The sequence below is a fragment of the Artemia franciscana genome, chromosome 5 (assembly GCF_032884065.1).
Source record: "Artemia franciscana chromosome 5, ASM3288406v1, whole genome shotgun sequence".
In the NCBI taxonomy this organism is placed as follows: domain Eukaryota; kingdom Metazoa; phylum Arthropoda; class Branchiopoda; order Anostraca; family Artemiidae; genus Artemia; species Artemia franciscana.
Genome location: NC_088867.1, coordinates 15,092,508 through 15,116,873, shown reverse-complemented (window position 1 = coordinate 15,116,873; position 24,366 = coordinate 15,092,508). Strand labels below are relative to the sequence as shown.

The window sequence follows — 24,366 nt, the reverse complement described above, 5'->3', positions numbered from 1 at the left end:
CTTTAAAAACTTGCGACTCGGCTCAATAGTAACCGAAGCTCTAAAAAATTGAATTTTGATACCGATAGATACATCAAAAGAATATTATTTATGTTAATTTCTAATATATATGTTTCATTTGTCAAATTTTTGAGCCTGAGAAAATTTCCCTTATTTTCGAAAAGGGGGGAAACATCCCCTAAGATTCACAAAATCTTAACGAAAATTACACCATCAGATTCAGTGTATTAGAGAACCCTACTGAAGAAGTTTCAAGCTCCTAACTACAGAAATGGGGAATTTTTATTTTTTGCTAGAAGAAAGATTACGGATGCGTGTTTATTCGTTTTTTTGTTTTTTTTTTTTTTTGTTTTTTTTTGTTCTTTTCCCATGGACAATCGTATCGACCTAGGATATCGCAGTGTTCCTGCGATATCTTTGAACTATTGTCTTTGAACTATTTGATGTATTTCGTCGTCTCGTTTGAAGTTTTCTTTTTGTAGAGTTTTATCTCTCTTGATTGTTTATTGATGTATTTCAGGTAAATACAGCGTGCTGGGAGGGGGGGGGGTAGCTTCAATCTTATCACTTTGACTGTTAAAAGGGTGCTAGAAATTCTGATTATCAGCCAAATAAATACCTTCTGAAGTATATACAACCACCATTTCTACTATAAACTTATATGCCCCAAGGGCATAACTTACAGCCCTTGCCCTGAGAGCTGTAGGGGGAGGTGTCACCCTCAAAGACAGAATTTCAAATTTGACAGAAATTTGGTGTACACCAAATTTACCTAGGCTTGGATACCATCTATCCCTGTTTATACCAACCTGCGCTTAAAATCTTGTTATTAAAACAAGACATTTCTACCTGGGATCCAGTCAATTTGCTTCTGTAACTGTAAATGAAATTTATCTGAGTCACTAGTATCTCCTTCAGTCGGTTTGCAGGGCATTTACTACTATAACTGATACCCTCTACTTTTTAATTCATAAAATGAGCGATTAGTATTTTATTATCAACACCTTCCAAGCCTAAACAAGACTTAGCATCTTATTTATTCATTAAATAAAAAAAAACAAGTTTTTTCAACTGAAAGTAAGGAGCGACATTAAAACTGAAAACGAACAGAAATTACTTCGTATATGAAAGGGGCTGCTTCCTCATCAACGCCCCGCTCTTTACGCTATAATTTGACTCTTTCTCTCAACTCTTCTTTTTAAAACAGTAAAAAACTTTAGCGTAAAGAGCGGGGCGTTGATGAGGAAGCAGCCCCTTTCATATACGAAGTAATTTCTGTTCGTTTTAAGTTTTAATGTCGCTCCTTACTTTCAGTTGAAAAAACTTGTTTTTTTATTTAATTTCTTAACAATTTTGAATCAATGCATGTTTTGATTTTGGCTCTCCGCAGATAAATAATTAAAACAAAATTTGGATTTTTTTTTTTTTTGGCTAAATGGCTTTCTCATAATTTTGATCGAATGATTTTGAGAAAAAAGAGCGGGGGAGGAGGCCTAGTTGCCCTCCAATTTTTTGGTTAATAAAAAAGACAACTAGAACTTTTAATTTTTTACGAATCTTTTTATTAGTAAAAGATATACGTAACTTATAAACTAGCTTACGTAAAGAATTTTTTATTCTCATGTTTTTATTACACATATGAGAGGGTTCGCCCCCTCGTCAGTACCTCTCTCTTTACACTAAATCTTAGATTTTGGCCCAATTCATTAAGAATGACCCCTGAATCACAAAAACCCTAGAATAAATAGTTGACATTACTAAAAATACTTTAGCGTAAAGAGCGAGGTATTAGGAGATGTAGCAGATAAATTAGCTAGGAAGAAGATTTCCAGCCAAAAATGCACGCCAAAATAAACCAGCCCAGAAATATATCTATCAATCAGAATCCTGTGCGATTCCTATGTTGTTTACTAGACTATAATTTACTCAAGGGGTGCTACTCCTCAAGAGGGAAGAGAGTTGTCCTCCTATGGATGATACCCTCACGATGGTTTTCTGCGTCACCATGTAATTTAACCCATTACTTGGGGAAGGTTTGTAACTCATGGGACATGTCCACACCGGTTTGACCTTCTGAGTCTACATTTGTGGGGGGATTCTTGCTCCCCTGCCTGTATTTATTTCTCTGGGAGAGGCTGTCCCAGTTTGTATTACGGACCCTCAGTGACATTCTTGGTCATTGTTTCCTATAGAGGTACCCTACCTGTCTGAGAGCGTTCCCCTATCATCACCTGGGGATAGCTGAATGGCTTGAGGGAGGCTGGTACTGAGCAGTGGACTTATAATTCTAGTATGGCAAGCAGAAATGGAGTCGGAAATGGAATCAGAATTGGATACTGAGCATATTTATAAATTCACTACGCAGAAATGCAATTAGCACAGACATACTTCTCCACACCCAAAAATACTGTTGTAAATTAATTTTGATGATAGAAATAACATGTAGTCCATAGAATATTATGCTAATGCTTAATTTGAGAATACAATACATACAAGCGTGCCGCGTCCCAAATGCACTGCTAACTTATCATAAGCAGCGCAATAGTACTGCCAAAGTGAAGAAAGATGTTGGCACAAAATATTATTTATTTATTGTTTTTTTTATTATTCGTTTTTGACTGGGGCACTTGGTATAGAAGGATTTTTCGTAAGAATTTCAAAAAGGGCTCATTTGATTGAAAATTGAGGGCTAGAATCTTTTTTAATAACCGAAAGTGATTGGAGCAACGGCCCCCTACGCCCATCATTCTTCAAAACACTTCCAGTCAATATTTTGAGATAGCCATTTTGTTCAACGTAGTTGAAAGTCCTGGAAATTCTGTCTTTGAGGGTGACACCTCCCCCTACAGCTCTCAGGGCAAGGGCTATAAGTTATGCCCTTGGGGTATATAAGTTTCTAGTAGAAATGGTGGTTGTATATACTTCAGAAGTTATTTATTGGGCTAGTAATCAGAATTTCTAGCACTCTTTTAACAGTCAAAGTGATAAGATTGAAGCTACCCCCCCCCCCCCCCAACACGCTGTATTTACCTGAAATGCATCAAATAGAAATTTTGATGCAATTGTTTCGTTCAAAATAGTCCAAGGATAATATAACAAGGCTTTTCGGATTAGTACAAACCACCTGAGCCTGGTGGCGAGGGTTGTAAGTTATGCCCTAAGGGCATTTAAGGTTTTTATGAAAATGATATTTGTTTGGCTTTAGAGGAGGCTCATTTGTTTGAAAATTGGAAGTTGTAGTTCCCTTTTAAGAGTCAAAAGTGATGGAGTGCAACTAGCTCTCCCCCCTGAAAACTCTTTTTTTCATCGGAACAATCTGATTGAAGTTGTGATATAGCAATTTTGTTCAAAATTGTCAAAAGTACATATGACAATGCCTTTAGCTTGGGAACAAGCCCCTAGCACCCTGGAGATATGATTGTAAGTTATGTATCCTTGCTCGGGGAGCAATATGGTTCTTATGGAATGGGTGGTCGTATAAACTTTAGATGGGACTCATTTGACTTAAAAATGGGAAGTTATTGTTTTCTTTTAAGAGTCAAAAGTGATTTGAGAGCTACCAGCTCCTCCACACGCTCAACATTTCCCCAAAGAGATTCCATGACAATTTGGAGATAGGAATTTTTTCAGCATAGTTGAAGGGTCCAGAAATTATGTCTTTGAGGGAGACACCCCGCACCCACAGTTCTCAGGGCAAGGGTTCTAAGCTATGCCCTGACGGCAAATAAAGTCCTTATAGAAAGGGTGGTCGCATATACTTCGGAAGGGACTCATTGGATTGGTAATAAGAATTTCTAGTTCCCTTTTGAAGAGTCAAAGTGATCAGAGGGTAGTTACCCCTTCGCCCACGTCATTTTTTTCCAAAATATATATTATAGAAATTTTGAGACAGTCATTTTACTCACAATAGTTCAAAGATCATATAACAGGGTTTTTGGGGTTGATACTAACCACCAGAGCCTGGGGGTGAGGGTTGTAAGTTGTGCCGCCGGACATTTAAGGTTTTTATGGAATGGATGGTTTTCAAGTTTAGATGAGACTCATTTGGTTGAAAATTGGAAGTTTTAATTCATTTTCAGGAGTAAAAAGTGATGGAGAGCAACTACCCCCCTCCCCAGCAAACCCTCTTTTAACCCAACGCATCTGATAGAAATTGTGAGAGAGCGATTTTATTCAAAATAGTCCAAAGACCATATAACAACGCTTTTAGGCTTGACACAACCCCCCAGCACCTGGAACAGTTGTAAATTATGCCCTGAGGGCATATAAGGTTCTTATGGAATGGGCAGTCGTATAAAATTCAGATGGGTCTCATTTGATTTGAAATTAGAAGTCATAGCGCCCTTTCTAAGAATAAAAAGTGATTTTGAGAGCAACCAGCCCCCCCCCCCTACGTCCATCTTTTCCCTAAATATCTCCAATAAAAATTTGTAGATAACCATTTTGTTTGTCGTAGTTGAAGGATCCAGAAATTATGTCTTTGAGGAAGACAATCCCCCCACATCTCTCAGGGCTAGGGTTTTAAATTTAGCCGTTGGGTATATAAGGTTTATATAGAAAGAGTGGTCTAATATTCTTTGGAGGGGACTCATTGGATTGGTAATAAAAGGTTCTAATGCCCTTTTTAGATACAAAGTGATCAAATCGCAGCTATCCCCCCCCCCACTCACACACACATGTCGTGTTTTCTCGAGATGCATCAAGGCTTTTTGGGGTTGATGAGAACTAGCAGAGCCTGGGGGCCAGGGTTCTAAATAGCGCCCCTTGGGTACTTAAGGGTCTTGATGAAGAGATGGCTGTGTAAACCTTAGAGGTGGCTCATTTGGTTAAAATTGGAAGTTCTAGTTCCCTTTTAAGAGTCAAAATTCATGGAGGGAAACTAGCTCCCCCTCCCAGAAAACTCTTTTTTTACCAAACACATCTGATTGAAATATATGCCGTGGCTATTTTGTTAAAAATACTCCAAAGAACATATAACAATACCTCTGGGTGTGACACAACCCCCAAGAGCCCTGGAACAAGGGTCTTATGGGGACACACACGGTTATTTTGAAACAGGTTGTAGTGTAAAGTTCAGCTGGGTCTCCTTTTATTTGAAACTGGAAGTTTAGTGCCCTTTTTATAAGTCAAAGTGATTTGAGAGCAACCCCTCACCACGCCCATCGTTTCCCAAAACATATCTAAACAAAGTTTTGAGATATCAATTTTTCAGAACTACTGAAAGGTTTAGTAATTATTCCTGACTATACGCATGCAGATGTCAAAAGGTGGTATCTCGAGAATGGATTTGGGTATGAAGTTGGAACTTTTAGATAATACTCAAAGAGAAAGATCAATTGACAAAAAGGTAATATATTCATGCCTCTGCTAATATTAATACCGTTGCTACTTTTAAGAATACTACTACTGCTAATACTAACTACTCCGCTTACTACTTCAATCGCAACAACTTGTAAGGCGTCAATGTGAAAAATGCGTCAAAAGGGGTGTCAAAAGCGCACATCAACAACATTTTTGGAATGGCTTAATGTGTCAAGGTTAAACTTCCGGGGCATCATGAAAGCGAAGTTTAACTGACGTATAGGCAATATACACATGCTACTATCACTATTAATACTGCTGTTACTATTTTACTACTACTATTAGTACAACAATAACACTGCAACTGCTTCTTCTACCACCGAAACTACTGTGATAATGGTACTCTTAAGGTTTTTCTATGAAGGAAAAATTTGAAAGAATATTGATGGCAAATCTGAACCAACAAAATACACTATGTGTATTTTGGATAGTCAAAATAGCGTATCTTCAGAGTTGATTTGTGTATTAAGTTGGAACTATCAGAGAAAGCTTAAAGGAGAAGAACTTGCCATCTCAAACTTTCTCTCATTATAGTCCAAACAAACAGGAAAGAATCGCCAACAGGAAGGGACAGGTACCCACAAGAATCCGTGGACAATTCCTCTGGAAAGCGTTTAACAAATCCACCTCCGTTTTATCTGTATCCTTCGTCAAACTTGTTAGTAATAAAGTTAGTTTTAGTACTGAGCTCTATTTTGAAACAAAGCAAATTAATTACGCAAGACTCTCCTTATCTTAGATACCACAGGTCCTTATGCCACCTTCCCTTTATTTGGCAACGACGCATTTCGTTGATACCCAAACAAAATCCAAAAATGGATCAACGACTTCAAGCTAAACGGTGGAAACACAAAATCACTTCTTACATTTACTAGTTCTTCTTCTATTATTACTATTGCTCCAATTACTACTATCTTGACTACGTGTAAGGTTAAGAGCGATAAGATGTAAATTTTAAGGAATATATGAATATACAGTTTATCAAAAGGGCATATCGACAATGTCATAGTAATGGCTAACTGTATTACGTTTAGTAGCAATATTACTTTTGTGACTACTAATACAGCTATACCTTAGGGTTGTCAGAAGGGCATGTCAGCAATATCTTAGGTACAGTTTCGAGTGTGAAATAAAGATTAAATTTTTTCACTTTTATAAGTTTAGTAAATAAAGTATTATTAACATTTTAAGGAATAAATATCTGAATATGTATATTAAACTGACTATAAAAATTCATTTTTGTTTTGTTAATAAAGTGCAAATTATATTCTGGCCAAGGGAAGGTATCGGGGTTTTGAGCCCTACTCATGTTAATTTTCCTCATTTTGAGTTTGACTCGGTTATTTGTTTTTAGTTTCTGTTCGTTTTAAGTTTCATCTATTTATCGATGCTGATACGTGGTAGTTTTACGATTGGTAGATAATTTTATTCTATTTTGGTTCATTTTTGGTTTAATGGAGTTCTTTACTTTTCTTTGAAAAACTTATTTTGTGGAATTTTTTTTCATTAATAAAGAATAAAAGGACAAGAATATATCCCTAGAAATCGGGATTGAACCACATAAGGGTGTTAAGCCATCATTATCAACAAGCTTAGCATTAACAGATCACAGGTTTCTACTTTTAAACAAAAAAGTATTCTTTTTCCCCTGAAAAACTAAATTACCGAGGTTCATAGAGGCCTTAAAAAAAAAAAATAATAAAAAAAAAAATAAAATAAAAAAAAAACAGAAACGTTTGACTTATCAATTTTTCACTATGAATCAGTTAACGGCGAAAAAGCAACTTAAATAATGATGAAGCAACGACACTAGTATAAGGTATATAAGAAAGTTAAGAATAGAGAGTAAGTTAAATAAAATAACAAGTAAGTTAAAAAATTATTAATAAATCAAATAAGCAAAGACATTACCAGGCTGTGATTTCTTTTAATAGAAATAAGTTCAAAATAGCAAGTAAGTTTAACAAAATAATAAGTAAGTTAAAAATAATAAGTAAATTAAATAAGATATGACGTTACTAAGCTATGATACAAGTTAGTAGAAATAGACAACAATGAAAAAGAAATTGATACATACAGTTTACAATTGATTCAATTTAGTATTAATGCTATCCGTAAAATAAAAAAGGCAACAAAAACAAAATTTTCGATGGCCAGGCCATCAAGTTGTGGCAATAAAAAACGCAACGTCATGAGGCATAAGAAAAAGTCTGCCAGTCCATCAGGTATTTAAAAAAAAAATTAGAAGAAAATATATTGTTAAGTAATCGCAAATTTTGGGACTTCTATGACCAATAATTTCTTTTTCAAACTTCCCCACTTTGGAAAACGATAATGCCCCTCCCCCAAAAATATAGAGGTGCACAGCAGTCAACCAGGTCAGTCTCAAATTAAGTATTGCTAGAATTTTTGTTTGCTAAAATTGAGTTCAATCCCTGTAAGTACAGTTATTAGACTTTTTGACTATTTTGGACTAGATGATAATTCTAAAATTTTTATCAGAAGTCTTTGAGCTAAAGAGAGAATGAAAGGAATGGAAGAGGTTGAAACTTCGATGGTGAAATGATATTTTTTGAAATATATATTCACTAAGATTGAGAATAATATAACCGAATGATTTAAGTCGATATGTTGCACTGTATTCGACAATTTTGTTTGTTTTAAGTTTAAGTTATTCTCTTTAAATGTAATCAAAAATTCTTAGTTTCTCCTTTTAACAAGCAGGCTTCGTATTTGTCCTCTATCAATTCACATGAGGGCCTAAGACGATGATAAAGACCAAAAATCACCCTTTAAAAGACACTCAAACGAGATAAATATGCCCCTGCATAAGCGTAGTCCCCGAGTGGGACGATACCCACATTGATGCACACCTAGGAGACGATTTGTAGCTTTCTACTGATGCCCTGAGTGTCTCTGGAGGTAGAAGAGGATCTAAGGCTTAAGGACACTTTAATGTTGTTTTTTTTTTTCCGCAGAGAAGTTTTTTATCGAATAAATGGTTGACATTCTGTTAAAAACAGCTTTTAATCCATTGTCAACAACTCTGAATGTTGTCTGAAATGTTTTAATTTTTAATTTTGTCTTAATTTCTGTTCAAAGTTTGAATGGTCTGGTGAGCCCTTCTGCCAGGGTTGCTACTAGAAGGAGGAGTGGAGCAACTGCCCAATTTCTCGATTTTGAATAATTTTTTTTTAATTTTATTTAAAAATAATTGGATGAATACGGAAAATTCCTGTTACATTAGATTTTAAAGAAGTCAGTTTGTGTGTCTTCACTAAGCAAGAAGAAAACAAATCTTTGCAACCCCCCCCCCCCAATATTTTGGTGAATTGGTACTCATGATGTAACATCTAGGAATTTTGGTATAAATCAACAGTTTCAAGCATAGAAGTGACTTTTTGGGCAGACGGAACCATTTATATGCCATTGAAGGTGGTTGCTATCAGTGTTTAAGAAGTGCGAAATAATCCCCTGACTCGTAAATTTCCACTCGTAGCACAGTAAAATTGGTTTAATTTCAAATGTGACAAGCAGCCATGCCTCTCAACATAAATGAGTGCAATGCATCTAAAATAAATCCTGTTCTACTGCTTGCTATAAAGTTTATGTTTCATTGTCTTCTCTAGGGTTCCCAGCCAATAGACCTGGTGAAAAAGGTGCCATTGGAGATATGGGTTATGATGGAGTACGCGGACAATGTGATGAAGGACCAAAGGGTCCACCGGGCGAAACAGGATCTTGTGGTACTCCTGGGATTCCAGGGCTTCCTGGTCCCGCTGGGATTTCACCAGCTGGACAAAAGGGAGAGAAAGGTTAGTGAACTTTATGTCTATTAGGGAAATCTGGAATTTCAGTATAATGAACTTATTCTAAAAATGCGTTAATAGTAGTTGCATGGCGATATTTCTGTTGTCCTTTTTCATATTGAGATTGAACAACATAAAGTGTTGCAGCACCCTTTGGTTGACTTCAGTGACAAAACTGTTGCACAGCAGCGTTTGTATTTCAGTTCTTATCCAGCTTGGTTTTCAACCCTGTAAAATAATCGAAAATGCCCTGTGCCAATGGAATAAAAAGAAAAAGAATTTGATGATACGCTCTTTAAGTCACCTTTACACCTTCCTTAACCTTTGGTTGGCTTCGACAATAAAACTGATCCATCAGCAACACTTTGTTGTTTTTTTTTGCTTCTTCTGCATCGGTTGCACAAGAAAGTTGTCAACACCTCTAACAATTCAACATAGCATACCTCAAAAATAAATTTGGGAATAAAGAAAATCAGTCATTAAAAGTTCTTTAAAGATATGCTGGTTCGGCTTTAAACAACTTTTCTCTCTATATACTGACTCCCAGTTGACATTGACGTTGCCGCTATTTATACAAACAAATGCGGCAATCTTTTCCCATAAAACGTAAAATTTAACCCAATTTTTTTTTTTCTAGGAGCATCCTTTTATTGCTTGCAAACTTAAAAACAATAAAAGCTGAAATTTTTTTTTGTTCGTTACGCAAACTCTAACGTCCAACATGTACTTCTGTACACAGGAAAAAAAATAATATATTCCAGTAACTGGCCAACAACCCATCTCAACTACTATTTTATCTATGACACTCCTTAAATAACAAATAAAACAAATTTATAGATATTTCAACCTCAAATTTCCACGAGAATACCTAGTTTATGCTCACACTCAACTACTATTAATAAATTACTCAGGAACATGGGAAGACATGCCAAACAAAAACTGTGAAGGGGTCTCTCTACGCTCTGGCTGCCAAAATACATGGGCATTTATTTGTGCTTAATACAGTAACTATAATGCTCTTTATTTTCAATGTAAATATAATTATTCCTTCTAGTTTCTATTCATTTTAGGTTTATTTTAATTATTCATAAAAATTTACGTTCTTTTTCAGTTTGACTGATTTTATGACTTTATGTGTGTGTGGTTTTGGTTTTGATACCACTCTTTACTCTCCTTAAAGAGATTTTTTATGGAAAGCCTTTCTTTAGAACATTCTAGGTAGTAGAAAATACGTAGTTATGGAAGAAGTTTACTACTTCTGGGCTTCTTTTTATTCGTATAATGGTTTTCAACTTTGTTTTGGAAATCTTATCGAGGAATTCATAAATTATCACTTCTGAAATGACAAAAAAGCCAATTATGGTATATATATTTTTTTTTTTTTTGCTCCTCCATTATTGAAAGAATGAACTTGCTGATCTCATATATTTTATAGGTGTTAAAAACTATCAGATTGGGCCTAAAGGTCCACCCGGAAGGCAAGGTAATACAGGTAACCGAGGGGATCTTGGTAGAAAGGGATCTCTGGGAGACACTGGACCTAGAGGACCTCAAGGTTTTTCAGGAATAAAAGGTGAAGAAGGCTATTCTTTGAAAGGATACAAGGGAGATAAAGGTGAAGGAGGTGATATTGGACCCCAAGGTCGGCGAGGAGTGTCTGGAAATAAGGGCCAAAGAGGTTTAAACGGATTTGTTGGATCAGCTGGAGGCATAGGTTTACCTGGAAACAAAGTATGTATCAAAAGATTTTTTATATAAGGGAAGGATTTTATTTTTTTATTATATTCACTTTAAGATTTTCCTTTTTTAATTCAAGGTATTAGAAATGATTTTATTTGAACACTTGGAACGGAGTTCTGGGCTTCAGTGTCAACAGGTTTTGTCTAATGTATAGAGCATTGACAGCCATCTAAAATTCTATCTAACACGTATTGACAATATTTAAAGTAATTTATACTCAGTCTAGTATACCTGCATAGATACGCATGTTTGAAAGCCTACGGCTATATACAAGAAACAAGTCCGAAAAACAGAAAAAAGTAATAATACTTGACAAATTTAAGTCATTTTCTTTCAGGCTTGAACGCCATTCTCCATAAGACACCCAAACCAGACAATTAGGTCCGTCGAAATAGATCCCAAAATACCTGGGTGCAGCAGTAAACTGCCCAAAACAATTTATCCCTTAAATTCATTAATTTTTCATTAACTTTTGGGGTCGTGTTATACATATAGGGTTTTCGGACCAGGGTGAAGGGCTTTAAAATTATAATTGGTTCTAGAACCCGATAAGGCACATTGTTTAAAACCCACCTCCAATCCCGTGAATTGTGGAATTTTTCTAGTTTGGTCTTTAGGTTTCATTGCCTTGCGGGATTCCAACACGGATAGAGCTGATCTTATTTTGAATGTTATTTTTGAAGACTTTTACTAGTTGGCATGGATTTCAATTATTGGACCTAGCACCATTAAAAAGCTTTCGATAGGTGCTCCACCTTACCAATTATAAAAAATTTGCAACAAGCATAAAACAAAATATAAAATAAATTTGCATGCGTCATACATACTAAAACGATACGACCACTCCTGAGGTGGAAATGACGTATTTATGCTCTTGAAATGTGCTCATAAATATGACGTCACTCATATAAATTTCTTTTCCAAAATAAAGGCTCTTAATAAATTTTCTCGTGACCTTCATAGATTTTTTTTTTTTTTTTTTTTGCCAGGACAACCCCAATCACCGATTTTCCCCAAAAAAAATACGGAGCCATTTTCAAAAGAAAATATGTTCATAATTAGTGTTATTTTGAGTAGATAAGATAATTTGAAAATAAGCAGAGAAAGTAAAACAAGAAATTATGCTCATCACAAAGTACTTCCTTGCTCAAAAGTCAAATATGTTATTTTCCTGTAGATTTTGTTTTCAACCTATTTTGCCTTATAACGAAGTTCTTTTTAACCACCAAAGTCAAAAATATTCTTTTCCTGAAGATAATGGGCTTGAACTGATATTCATCATAAATTTTTAATTGCTTTTTAAGTCTTGAAGTAAAAAATTCTTTTTCTTGAGGTGCTAGCCTTCAACTCTCTTTTTACCACATAATTTAATTGCTTTTTAAGTTTCACTGTACTGGGTGGGATCGTTTTCCTAGTCAATATATACGGGAACTAGAGTTTTCTTATGATGTTTTGATTTTTTTAATTTATTTTGTTTATATATATATTTTTTGCTATGATAAATCATCAAATAATTTTGTTCGAAACAAATTTTCGGAACTGAGGAGTATTGTTGCTTTTTTGCTCTTCAGTGTAAAGTTTTTTTCTATTTTTCAGGAAATAAATACTTTCACGCTTAAAGCTGAAATACTCTGTTTTTTTTTTTTTGTTTGAACACAATAGTTTCAGAACTGCACTGGAAATAAAAATATTATCTGCTTTAGAATTTTTTTTTTATTATTTTCTTACCATTGAAAAATATTCAATTTTCCAATAACATTGGATTTGAACTTAAGCTACTTACCCAAAAACATCCACCAGCAATAACTAAAAATTTTTTGTTTTGCTCATAGATCCCCTTAGAAAAACAGAAATGCATATTTACTAAGACTATCCGAAGTTTATTTAACTTATGTCTTTTAATGCAAAAACTTATTTAGGGTATGAAAGGCAATACTGGGTCACCTAGCGATAACGACAAGGGCATTCGAGGAGATGAAGGAGATATCGGAGTACCAGGTAATTTATATAATTAATAGGGATATGATTACCCTTATTCTTTTACCGTAATCGTTTCAGTAATAACAATAATAGTCAACAAAATATTCTTGCAAAGGTATCGTTTTTAGTATGCACAGAATCAGCTTTGCAATAAATACGTGAATATTCCAGAGACCAATGCGAGTGAGCCCACGAAAAATTAATCGGAGGTAAGGCACAAAGCAGCATGAATCGTTTTTTTTTAAATTACCAGCAAAAGATTAATTTATATTAGCATTTTACTCCGAATTAAAAATTTGTATTAATGAGATTGTTGGAGAAACTCTTTTCCTGTATTCTGCAGAAGAAACAATTGCTTGCGGTTTCACTGGTTGACAGGGTTTCCAAAATGTCCGTAAAACGCCAAATAAAACGAGCTGCATACTTTAAGCAAGCACCATTAAATAAAGCACTATTACATAAAAAAAAGCAAGTTTTCTCAACTGAAAGTAAGGAGAAACATTAAAACCTAAAAAACAGAAATTATTACGTATATGGAGGGTGTTGCCCCCTCCTCAACAATTTGCTCTTCGCACTTTGCATTTTTAATACTTTTAAAAAGCTCCTAAAAAAAGAGCTAAGAGCTTTTATGGCACTCATGACGAGGTCGGAAGAGCCAAGAGCTTATATAGCATGAGCTATAGCGAAATTCTAAGAATCAATAGATTGATTTTGAAGGAAAATCAGAGGCTTAATGCCAGTCGGGATTTAAAATAAGAGTTCTGAGACACGACGTCCTTCTAAACATCAAAATTCATAAAGATCAGATCAGCCATTCATAAGTTAAAAAAACCTCATTTTTTCTAATTTTTCCTCTCCCTTCAGCCCCCCCCCCAGTTGTTCGAATCAGAGAAAACAACTGTTATGAAGTCAATTTGAGCCGGTCCCTGACAAGCCTACCAATTTCCATCGTCCTACAACGTCCAGAAGCACCAAACTCGCCAAAGCACTGGACCTCGCTAACTCCCCCAAAGAGAGCTGATTCAGTCCGGTTGTATTTACTACGTATCTAGGACTAGTGCATATTCTCCCCATCAAGTTTCATCCCGATTTCTGTACTCTAAGTGTTTTCCAAGATTTCACATTTACCCCTCCAACACCCCCAACATCACCAGATACGGTCAGGATTCAAAATAAGACCTCTAAGGCACAAGATCCTTTTAAATATAAAATTTCAATAAGATCTGGTCACCCGTTGGTAAGTTAAAAATACCTCAATTTTTCTAATTTTTCCGAATTAACAGCCCCCCTCAAGTCCCCTAAATAGAGTGGATCCAGTCCAGTCATTTCAATCACATATCTAGAACTTGTGCTTATTCTTCCATCAAGTTTCATCCCGATCTCTCCACTCTAAGCGTTTTCCAAGATTTTCGGTTTCCAAGATTTACGTTTCCCGTCTCCAACCTCCCATGTCCCCGAACCCAATCCGAATTGAAAATGGAGCATCTGAGACATAAGATCTTTCTATATATCAAGTTTCATTTAGATCCGATCACCTATTCATAAGATAAAGATACCTCAGTTTTCGCGATTTTCCATCCCTCCTGCCCCCCCAGATGGTTGAATCGAGGTAAAGACTGTTATCAAGTGAGTTTGTGCAAGTCACTGACACGCCTACCAATTCTCATCGTCTTAGCACGTTCAGAAGCACTGAACTCGCTAAAACACTGAAAATTCCCACCCCCAACTCCTCTAAAGAGAGTGGATCCAGTCTGGTTATTTCAATCACGTATCTAGGACTTGTGCTTCTTCTTCCTACGAATTTTCATCCTGATCTCTCTACTCTAAGCGTTTTCAAATATTTCTTATTTCCCCCTCCAACTCCCCTCAATGTAATCGGATCTGGTGAGAATTTAAGATAAGAGCTCTGGAGCACAAAATGCTCCTAAATATCAAATTTCATTAAGATACCACTGTTCGTAAATGAAAAATCCCTCATTTTTTTCTAATTTTTAAGAATTAACCGTCCCTCCACTCCCCCCAGATAGTTGAATCGGGAAAGAGAGTATTTTTAATTTAATTTGGTCTGGTCCCTGATACGTCTTCCAGCTTTCATCGTCCTAGCTTATCTGGAAAAGCCCAAACTAGCAAAACTGGAACCGACAGACAGACAGACCGACAGAAATTGCGATCGCTATATGGCACTTGGTAAATACCAAGTACCATAAAAATATTTGAAAAGCTTATAAAAAGTTTTTCAGCTGAAAGGAAGGAGCAGCACTAAAACCTAAAACGAACAGAAATTATTACGTATATGACGGGGTTGCCCCCTCCACAACACCTCGCTGTTCACGCTTAAGTTTTTGCCATTTAAAAAAATTTATTTATTGTTCAAATTAAACGGCCCTTGTGTTTCAGGAGTCGTTCTTAATGAATTAGGACAAAATTCTATTTTTTTATTTTTTATAAATATGAGACAGAAAAAGTTATTCCTTATACTCTCTGATAGGGGCTTTCTTTTCAGTTAATTGAAGATACGAGGCAATTTTTTTCAGATATAGGTGGACAATTGCGTGTCTCAGTCCCTCCCACATGGTGTGAAATTTTTGGAAGTCAGGGGACTCTTGGAAGTTTTCTCTGCAATTTTAGACCCCAGCAACTAGAGATATTGTTTGTGTTGGTTATTTAAATGTAATGGTCCCTTCAGTAGTCTTTGAATGTACTATCATATTATGTATTTTACTTTACTGAGTTTTCGGTGTACCAAAATTAGCTACCAACATGCCTGATTTTAGATTGCTTCAGTTTTAGTGGGTACCAAAATTAGCAACCTAATAAAAGTTTTATTCACCTACTCTACTACTTTCTTCTGTATCATAGACATATATCTCAGTAAATAAGTGCCTTTCTAAAAGACGGAAGAGCATAATAGGACGGAATAATCTTGACTGTACGAGGTATAGGAGAAAGAAAGTAACCAGGCTAAGCTGCTTACACTCAGTATTTCATTTCTAGGTCCCCAAGGTTCAAGAGGCTTAAATGGGAAAATAGGTCTTCCGGGTGAACGAGGTGAAGATGGAGAAAGAGGCAGTCACGGGGAATTTGGCCAAATAGGAGAAATTGGATTCAAAGGTGAAATGGGTCATCGAGGAAGGCAGGGTGCTTCCGGCCCAAGAGGTGCTAAAGGTATATTTGTTTTGGCCTTTTTTTCTAGAATTTTGGTAATAGCTGAATCATGGTTAGAGTTAAGCTATGAATTGCCCACTATAATTTTTGCTTAATATTACAAAAAGACAGTCAAAAATTAAAAAAAAGCTGTCCTTTTAGATTTAAAGAATGTAATTATAATATAAGTTTAAAGGTGGTTACCTGAAATTTCGTTTGATATTTTTAAGAACTGATTTTTAATTTATTTTTTTTTCAGTAGAGACGTCTACAGAAAGCATGATTTTAACTCAATAATTATATCAATCTCTTCCTTTTTTCTGATTGATTGCATTTACCCCAGGGATAATTTGGAAGTGCTGTTCAACTGAATCCCAAAAAGCACGTGATTTTTTCCTGCTTTTTGTGAGACTTGATGTTTACACAGGCTCCAACCAATTTTTATTAGAAGCACAGAAAGTGACGTCCTAGTGTCATTACGCCCTACAATAAAGCCTATATTAACATCTTATATCAGAATGTGAAACCTGGTCGTAACAAATTGACACTGTCGACTACCGTACTTTACTGTGTGGTTAAACCAATTTTATTGCTTTGTTTTAATACATTTGAAAGGTTGAAGGAGTTGAAAGGCTGGAAGACTAGAAGTATCTGTTCAAAGAAGACTTGAACTTTGAAAAGCCGTGAAAAACTTATTTGTAATCGGAATTTTGAGTCATTCAACTCAAATTTATTCGGAAAAATTTTGTTCTATATTAAAGATATGATTCTCTTTAGTTAAAGTAGGAAGATTGCCACAGTTTCAAATAACTCTTCTTAGAGAACATGCTTTCCTTCTAATATATTATTTTCACTTCAGTAGGCTAAAGAAAAAGATTAAAGTATTTGTGAAATGTATCACCATATGTTTCAGTTTTTCAATTTGACCTGTGAATAAATTTCTTAGTCTTGCAATACTCTCCTTTTCTGATACAAAAACGATTGGTGTAAATCAAAGTTATTAGAAGAGCCTCAAAAACTCTACATCACTCAGCTAGTCTTAACACCAAGTCTAACTGTCCCTACACCCACATTTAATCAAATATAAACTCTAGATACTTCTAGAAATAACTTTTGGAAATAATTCTTGTGACAAATATCTATAATCTGAAGATTTATGTACGAGGACAATTTTTTTCGAGCAGTGAGTGGGGCTATACTTTGTGGATACCAAATTCCTTGGTATCTTTTCAAGCCTTTCTTGAGGGTCAATAAACTATGAACAAACGCGTCAACGTCAATTTCCTAATGTACTATTGAGGATCAATAAAAACTGAGCACGGATTATGTCTCTGCTGGGTAACAATTTTTACACTCTATTTGTATACAATAAATACTGAGGGTTCTGCGCTTTGCTGCATCGTATAGATAAGAGTGGTTCTACGCTTCCACAAAGTGTTCCACAAAGCCATAATGAACTCTACTATGTCTACGCATCATGTTACACAGTTCAACAGCTGCAAAATATTCTTTTGGAGTCAGTAAATTGGTACCTAGGCATCATTATGAAACAATAGTTATGATTTCAGAAATATTTGACGGTTGTAGGATTTGAACCTGGGCTTCCCAAGCATAAAGGGATGACACGCTACCCAGCTGAGGTAACAAGTTTGAAATAGTATCTGATAGACCAAAATTATTTACCAGAAATCCATTTTTTTTTTTCCACAGTGGAAGATAAAGAAAAACTTTGAGATACTTGTGGTTCCAAGCAGCTGTCTATTTCTGTTATAATGGGGAGGCTCTTTTTTGGCTTTCCGTTTTTTCTTTTATTTGTTTTATGATTTTATTAGAAGTACACCAGTTTATTAATGGTTCTGAAGCGTATATTTTAATCTGAAGTGTATGTTGGAGACCAAACTAAAAGTCAAAGCGTTTTTTTTTTATCCTTACTGTCTGAGTATTTACCCCATTGGTTTTGATCCTTCCCTGTTTTTCTAATTATCTTATTGTTTAAAGATGATTGAAACATATCAACTGAACCCTAATATATTTTTAAGATGATGGTGCTGTAATAATTATAATCTCGTCTTTTTTCAGATGGTCTAATGATTTTTCTTCAAATAGCACAAATAATTTCACAGTATTAACATTAGAAGAGTAATTCAAAGCATAAAAATATCATTTGCATGGAATAAGCATATCACTTTTTTTCTTTTATTTGTTACGAAGGCTATACATAGAAATGTCACAATTACAAGTTGCATACTTGCAGTTGCTAAGTATTTTGATCCTCTACAATAAAAGTGCCGGTAAAATCTTAGGAGATATGTTTTTACATGTCTTAAAAATTGATAGAGTTAGGTACATAAAACTTGAAGGAATAGATTCGGGTTCTAAATTCTGTCTTAGGTTGGTCCTTTAAGGCAGATATATTTACCCCTGCCTCTTAAGAAGGACACTGACCTTTAATGAACATAGAAAGAATTAGTGTGATAAAGCAAATGTTTTAGAAACAAAATCACAGCACAAAGAAGGTCCAAGAAAGGTTTTCATGTCTTTACTATGTAATTCAAAGAATTAAGAAAAAGTAGTCCTGAATTACAAAAAATAGACAGTATTGCTTAAATTCGTTTAAATCCTTTAATTGTGTTTAAAATTTAAAGAAAATGTAGAGTCAATCATAATCGACAATATTTTTCCCCAAAGCTAATACAGGAGTTCTGTGCACTATTTTCAGCCTTAGAAAAGGAGAAAGAGGAAAGACTGGAGATAAAAACACCTTTTTGGCGTAAGGTTTTGCCTCCGAGGTTGAGTTTTGCCTCGAAATTCATTCCTTAGAGGTTCAGTTTCCTAACTCTATTACTTTTTAAGACGGTGAAAAGTTCATCCTCTAGAATTTTACCAAAGATTAACTTTTATTATCTTCAGTATATTTTTGAATTTTAGACCGTTCGATGCTTTTTTTTTCTATCTTTAATATTTTTATTTCAACAGTTTTATTTTTAATATTTTTTATATATTCATAAGTATAATATCATGAGCCATTTTCAATGGCTCATGATATTATACTTTAAAGAATTAATTATGTCTGAAAGGAAAATTTATCCAAGGGCAAAGCGTATCATCCCGAAATGGGATGAGATCGCAAGAAAGGCTTTCAAGGAATTGGAAGTTCATGATAGGAGATATAAGAAGATATGACATAAATAGACTGGAGTGGACGGAGAGTCTGCCCAGCTATGTTATGTGTTCGCTTTGGATGACCTGATGCTTCAACTAGCTGTTCGTATTAGTACTTCTGACAATTAAGTTTAGCAATAATGTTGAAAGACCTTCCCTCAAATTTCACAACGATTTTTTTTTTAAAGGTAGGGGCAACAATTCATGAAAATGTAATTCGGAGTCAAGTATTTTTTTTTTATGTTTTTTTTATGACTAAAAAATGGTATTTTTCAAAATCTCGGGGGAATGCTTTATCTATCCTCTCATTTAGTGACTCTAACTAAAGGTGGCCTTTTTTGGGCAGTGGATTTTCTAGGCAAAAGCCTTTTATCCTTTCTTCTAGGGTCAAAGGGGACCTTGGGCCAAGACGGAGTTCAAACACACTTGAAGAAGCTATCCTACTTTATCACTCGACATTCACAGTCTCGGCAGATTCCAGAATGTCCTATTGGAACCAAAAAGATGTGGGATGGGTTCTCTCTTTCCCATTTTGTAGGTGATCATTTATCACAGGACCAAGATCTTGGTAAGATCACACTTTTCTGTTCAATGTCATTTCTTCTCACTTAGCTTGTGTTCACGTCTTGATCTGTCTGGTTTTAATTTACTGTTGTAATTGAATAAAATAAATAGAAAACAGAAACTTTAAGTACCAAGGACATAAAATTAAAAACTTTCGTTTCAGGACCTGTCTTAAATATGTTTATACCAGATTATTACAGAAGGCTACTACATAGGGGCCTCTATAGGTTGGCTTAGGGGTTTGGGACATCTCTCTTTCTCTCTGCTATTTAGTTAATCCTGCTCAGTGTAGTTGGGTTAAAACCACCCTAATCGTCTTTTATAGTTTGAGTGGAGATTGGGTGTTTGTTCCTGTCCATCGTTTTCCGTCAGCTCATAATAGAATATTATGAGCATATTATATGATGAGCATATTATGAGAATATTATAAGCAGGACAAAATTTTGAAATAATCTAAAAATAAAAAATTTTGAAAATAGTCTATAATTTCTTGTAATTAGTCTATATTTCTATTATAATTTGATAATCGAATTTTGAAATAATTCTATTAAAATATAATTTTGTAAATATAGACTATAAAATAGTCTCTATATTTGTATAATAATTATATAATATAATTTTGAAAATAGTCTAATAGTCTACATTTTTCGTCAAAATACATAGTAAAATTTTGTGTTTTTTTCCATCGTTCTTTTTTTAAATATTTTTAAAAGAATCGTATAACTATTAATTATCCAGTTAAGATAACCCTCCTCCTAATTTAACCTAGTCTATGCTAAACCAAGCACGTCAAACATTGAATGTAGATATCTATGCGTCCATCCATAAGAAAAACATAATGTGACAATAATTTTTCTCGCAAATGTTAAAATAGGGATGTTTACACATTCGAATGTCTTCTTAGGCCAAGATAAAATGATTTTATCTCTCTCTATTATCCTGTAGTGTGATTATTTAGCATTTAAAGTAAAATAGACAACAAAACAAAGTATTTTTTACACCCTGCACTCTCATTGGGTCTATTTTGTCTGAAATAAATTCTGCCAAGTAAAGTATGCCTAAAACTACAATTTTTTTAGATTTTTCTTCAGTTGTTTAAAAACTATGCACTTTTTAAGGCAATACCATTTTTTCGTCAGTGTTGCCACGTTCAACGATGAAAATAAATAATCAAAACTAACAACATGAATTTAATGACGCTTTTCCTCTTTAAATTCAAACAATGACGATCTGTAAAACCCAAATACAACTAAACCTTCAGACAAATATTACACCGTCATGAGCCATTTGGTTTCATCTGTTTTTAGCTCGTTGTTTTGTTCATGCGTTGTTGCGGATTTTCGTTTACCAACAATTTTTCCCCTTTAATTTGGCACCCACGACCGTTAAAAGCTGCGTAATTGCGTATGGATTTCTCTCCCATTAAAATTTAATTCCTGATTCCTTATTTGTGCAGGTTCTTATTTAAACAAATGAAATAGTCAGATATCCTTTTCATTGTCCTTGGTACTTTATCGTAGCAAACATAAACCTTTTTCTCTTGGAACTAAGCAAGTTGGCTAAACCTTTCAATTGGCAAAAATTCCCAATGAATAGAGAGAAGCTTTGTTGCATGTTGCAATCTCTTTTTTCGCATTGGTTGGCTGTTGGTTATGGTGCAACTATTTAAAATAGAACACTCATAATTGACCAACTTCTCTTTTCTTAAGAATGGTATGATATAGGGCAGCCATCTAGTTGTCTCCAAGTCTTCAACCCGATGCCATTTATTTTCTGCTCCAGCAGAAATTCAAGTGAAACCTGCAATTATGCTTCAAGAAACGATTATAGCTATTGGTTAAGCACCGAAAATGGTCAGAGAAGGTCAACAAGATTCACAAATATTGAAGGAGACGAAATAAAAAACTATGTCTCAAGGTTTGTTTTTATTATTCATCTTTATTAAAGTAAAACCGATTTTGCAAGTCGTTATGAAACTTTGAACTGCTTTATTAGCCAAGCTGAATTTCCCATACTTTGTCTCTTTCCAGTTCAACCGACAATCATGAACTCTTTTGCACCACAGGTATCCCAGATTTCCTTATTTTAAGCATTAAAGTGTTTTTTTCCCGGGGGAGAAAAATAGCTAACTTAAACAAACTTATGACAAAGATGAAAAAAAAACACCCAGCCACTATGGACATTGCTGTACATATGCGGCTGTACCAAATTTTAATAAAATGAATTCAAATTTCGAAAAAAGAGTCTTTAACAGCCACTCCACAAACAATTGAAATCTAAAAATCTAGAGAAATGGTTGGAAAGCTCTCATTGAACTCTGCTGTAGAAAACGCATAAATGTCACACAAAAAAAGAAAAACGAAAGAAGACTCAAATTTGAATAAGCTTGTGTTTTCTTGTATTTTGTGTGGTTGTTTATCTCTTATTTCTCTGTTTCTAGATTGTTCATCTTTTTGGTTTTCTTTTCTTTGCTTCCTCCCTTTTTCCATTGCTAAAGATTATTGGACATAAACCAAAAACAATCAGATTTTTATTATGATTAAATAAAAAAAAACAAGTTTTTTTAAATGAAAGTAAGGAGCGACATTAAAACTTAAAACGAACAGAAATTACTCCGTATATGAAAGGGGCTTTTCCTCCTCGACACCCCGCTCCTTGCGCTAAAGTTTTTTATTGTTTTAAAAAGTAGAGTTGCGAGAAAGAATCAAACTTTAGCGCAAGGAGCGGGGTGTCGAGGAGGAAAAGCCCCTTTCATATACGGAGTAATTTGTGTTCGTTTTAAGTTTTAATGTCGCTCCTTACTTTCATTTAAAAAAACTTGTTTTTTTTTTATTTAATTTCTGAAAGTTTTTGAATTAATGCATGTCTGATTTTGGCTCTCCGTACATAAATTACTAAAATGAAATTTGCATATTAATTTTTTTTTTGGCTAAATGGCTTTCTCTTAGTTTTGATCAGACGATTTTGAGAAATAAGGGGTGGGGAAGGAGGTCTAGCTGCCTTCCAATTTTTCGGTTACTCAAAAAGGCAACTAGATCTTTTAATTTTTAACGAACGTTTTTATTAGTAAAAAAACGTAACTTAAGAATTAACTTACGTAACAAACGTACATAACTTACGTAACTTACGTTACGTTTTATCCCAATTCTTTAAGAATGACCCCTGAATCAGAAAGGCCGTAGAACAAATAGTTGAAATTATTTAAAAAAATTTTAGCATAAAGAGCGAAGTATTTATCTCCTCCTAAATACCTTGCTCTTTATGCTAAAGCATTTTTAGAACCCTTCATATGCGTAATAATCTCTGTCCGTTTTAAGTTTTGATGCTTCTCCTTACTTTCAATTGAAAAATTTTTTTCATGTTTATATTTTCATTGTTTTTGTTTATAGTAATGCTAGAAAGTCCTGCGCCCTTTTCATTGAATTTCTATTCCCCCATGAAATACTCCTCCAAGGAAAGATCCTCCCATATAGCCCCATCCCCTGAACCCCACACCCAAACCCAAAAAATCCCCCTGATAACATCAGTACACTTCCCAGTAACCATTACTGTATGTAAACATTGGTCAAAGTTTGTAACTTGCAGCCCCTCCCCCAGGTACTGTGGGGGGTAAGTCATCCCCAAAGACATAGTTATTATGGTTTTCGACTATGCGGAACAAAATGGCTATCTCAAAATTTTGATCCGTTGACTTTGGGAAAAAAATGAGCGTGGGAGGGGGCCTAGGTGCCCTCCAATTTTTTTGGTCACTTAAAAAGGGCACTAGAACTTTTCATTTCCGTTAGAATGAGCCCTCTTGCAAAACTCTAGGACCACTTGGTCGATACGATGACCCCTGGGAAAAAAAAACAAAAAAAAAAAAACAAATAAACACGCACCCGTGATTTGTCTTCTGGCAAAAAATACGAAATTCCACATTTTTGTAGATTGGACCTTGGAATTTTTTCTATAGGGTTCTCTGATACGCTGAATGCGATGGTGTAATTTTCGTTGAGATCCTATGACTTTTAGCAAAATAAGGCAAATTTTCTCAGGCTCGTAACTTTTGATGACAAAGACTGAATTTGATGAAACTTATATATTTAAAATCAGCATAAAAATCCGATTCTTTTGATATATCTTTTAGTATCCGTTTTTTAGAGTTTCGTTTACTATTGAGCCGGGTCGCTCCTTACTACAGTTCGTTACCACGAACTGTTTGATTTGTTCAACAAAATCTTTTTTTGCTCTTACAAAGTCTCACTGTTTCAGCTAAAGTTTTCAGTGTTTTTGGTGTGTTAATTTCCAGTGTTTTGCGAATATATTATAAATCTGGAATAGACGCAAACAGTACGAGACACTTCTAGATACTTGACATGCGATATATATCACAAAAGCGATAATACCTTTTTTTTTTCATTTAATTCAAAACTAGGATAACTATTGTGCTCTCTGTGAAGTAAAAATAAAAGATGACGAGTGGTTTTGTGGGAACCATGATTAGGTAGTTCAAATGATTCAAGTTTGCTCTAATTCTAAGCCATATTTGTAAAAAATAATTATGTCCAAGTAGGTTTCAGATTTTACAAGAACGGAAAAAATTGTCTTATTGATCAGGTCTATTCTG

The 24,366-nt window shown here is 34.7% G+C and overlaps 1 protein-coding gene across 2 annotated transcripts in view; it reads left to right on the top strand.

Annotated features, from left to right (window-relative positions):
- Nucleotides 1–24,366, top strand: part of LOC136027013 (collagen alpha-1(IV) chain-like) — a 202,717-nt gene that overhangs the window by 158,152 nt on the left and 20,199 nt on the right. The window contains exons 25-30 of one of the 2 annotated variants that reach the window (XM_065703915.1): nt 8,991–9,176; nt 10,606–10,901; nt 12,830–12,908; nt 15,885–16,055; nt 19,582–19,764; nt 21,485–21,677. In XM_065703915.1, the coding sequence (XP_065559987.1) occupies nt 8,991–9,176; nt 10,606–10,901; nt 12,830–12,908; nt 15,885–16,055; nt 19,582–19,764; nt 21,485–21,677 (1,108 nt within the window). Of the gene's footprint in view, nt 1–8,990; nt 9,177–10,605; nt 10,902–12,829; nt 12,909–15,884; nt 16,056–19,581; nt 19,765–21,469; nt 21,678–24,366 lie in introns of both variants that reach the window. The other variant, XM_065703914.1, reaches the window with a different exon arrangement.